This window comes from Phanerochaete carnosa (assembly GCF_000300595.1).
Source record: "Phanerochaete carnosa HHB-10118-sp unplaced genomic scaffold PHACAscaffold_990, whole genome shotgun sequence".
Classification (NCBI taxonomy): Eukaryota; Fungi; Basidiomycota; class Agaricomycetes; order Polyporales; family Phanerochaetaceae; genus Phanerochaete; species Phanerochaete carnosa.
In genome coordinates this window covers 1-1,176 of record NW_006768617.1, presented here as the reverse complement: position 1 = coordinate 1,176, position 1,176 = coordinate 1, and the positions used below count along the sequence as shown (strand labels likewise).

At 50.4% G+C, this 1,176-nt stretch overlaps 1 protein-coding gene across 1 annotated transcript; it reads right to left on the bottom strand.

Moving 5' to 3' along the window:
- Nucleotides 1-344: 344 nt before the first annotated feature.
- On the bottom strand, nt 345-1,159 carry PHACADRAFT_203272 (uncharacterized protein; the record flags this gene model as incomplete). Its single annotated transcript, XM_007403303.1, has 4 exons — nt 345-432; nt 486-661; nt 732-923; nt 986-1,159. Coding segments are annotated over 4 exons (630 nt in total), but the record flags the coding sequence as incomplete, so codon positions are not given.
- Between the last annotated feature and the right edge of the window lie 17 nt (nt 1,160-1,176).

The window sequence follows — 1,176 nt, the reverse complement described above, 5'->3', positions numbered from 1 at the left end:
GTCCACCTCATAGGCGGACCTTCGATAGCATCAAGTGGACTAACATTGAGGTGTTTGCAGCTGCATCAGGGAAAACCTCCGGGGCTAATTAGATATAACTTCGCCTAGTTACACGTAGTTAGTTGATTAGGACATCTTAGGTTACCTAGATCAGTCCCCCAGTTACCTAGTCAACTTATCGTACTTAATAACACTTAGAGCATGCTTAGGTGGTCATTACACTACCATTAGAAGCACTAGTTCGTAGATACAATACACTGAATACAATGCAAGCATGCATACATACTGTATTATGAACGTCCGGAGTGTGACGATGACCGCAACACCAACAGCGGCGAACAGGGCTAGTCATCAAAGACAAGACGCGCAAGCGCCCCACGCATGGCCTGCTTTGATCTTTGGGGTGCCGGAGTAGCAGCGAGACCACTGGAGCTGTCGCACAGTGGGTGTTAGTTACTGCAGACAATAGCAAGCGAGTAGCTTACCAGACGTCAACATAAACTTGATGAAGGATGCGGTGGTAGAATCTTGGACGGTTCTTGCGAAGGTCGTCGAAGAACTCGATGACGTTGTTGTATTCTTCCTCGGCCTTGGCAGCGGTGTATTTCGAGGCCTCCGCTGGCTCGATACCACCTGCCCAGTCATCTAAAGTCAGCCGGATCTACCAAAGTATTAGTTGGGTTGATGACTTGGAGTACAGTTAAGTTCAGAAACTCGAAGGCAAGACGTACCGCAGCACTCGCGAGAGCAAGCATTGGTACGGGAATTTCCTTCTCGAGTGGCTTCTCAGTGCTGGATGACACAAACCGGACGGAGTGAGCAACTGCAAGTGAAGGCTTGCCACGGCGGGGTGAGAAGAAAGTCTCTTTAATGATCTCGGCGAAGATCGGACGCTTGAATGGAGCACTGCCATCAACGCGGCCCTGTGTCGCACAAAACCAATCGTTAGTTATATGCCAACAAGAGGGTTTTAAAGATAACATACCATGATATCGCCAGGGAAGATGTAGCCAAGGTCATGTACCAGGGCTCCGACTCGATGGAAGCATGGCCTGGTCTGGTCACCAGGCTTGTCCGAGATGAGGCCATACTCCTTCGGCACGCTGGATTTGCACAGCCCCTTGAGGTTGCTGCGTATGAGCACAACGCGTTGCTCGCCCTGTGACCGTGGAGAGA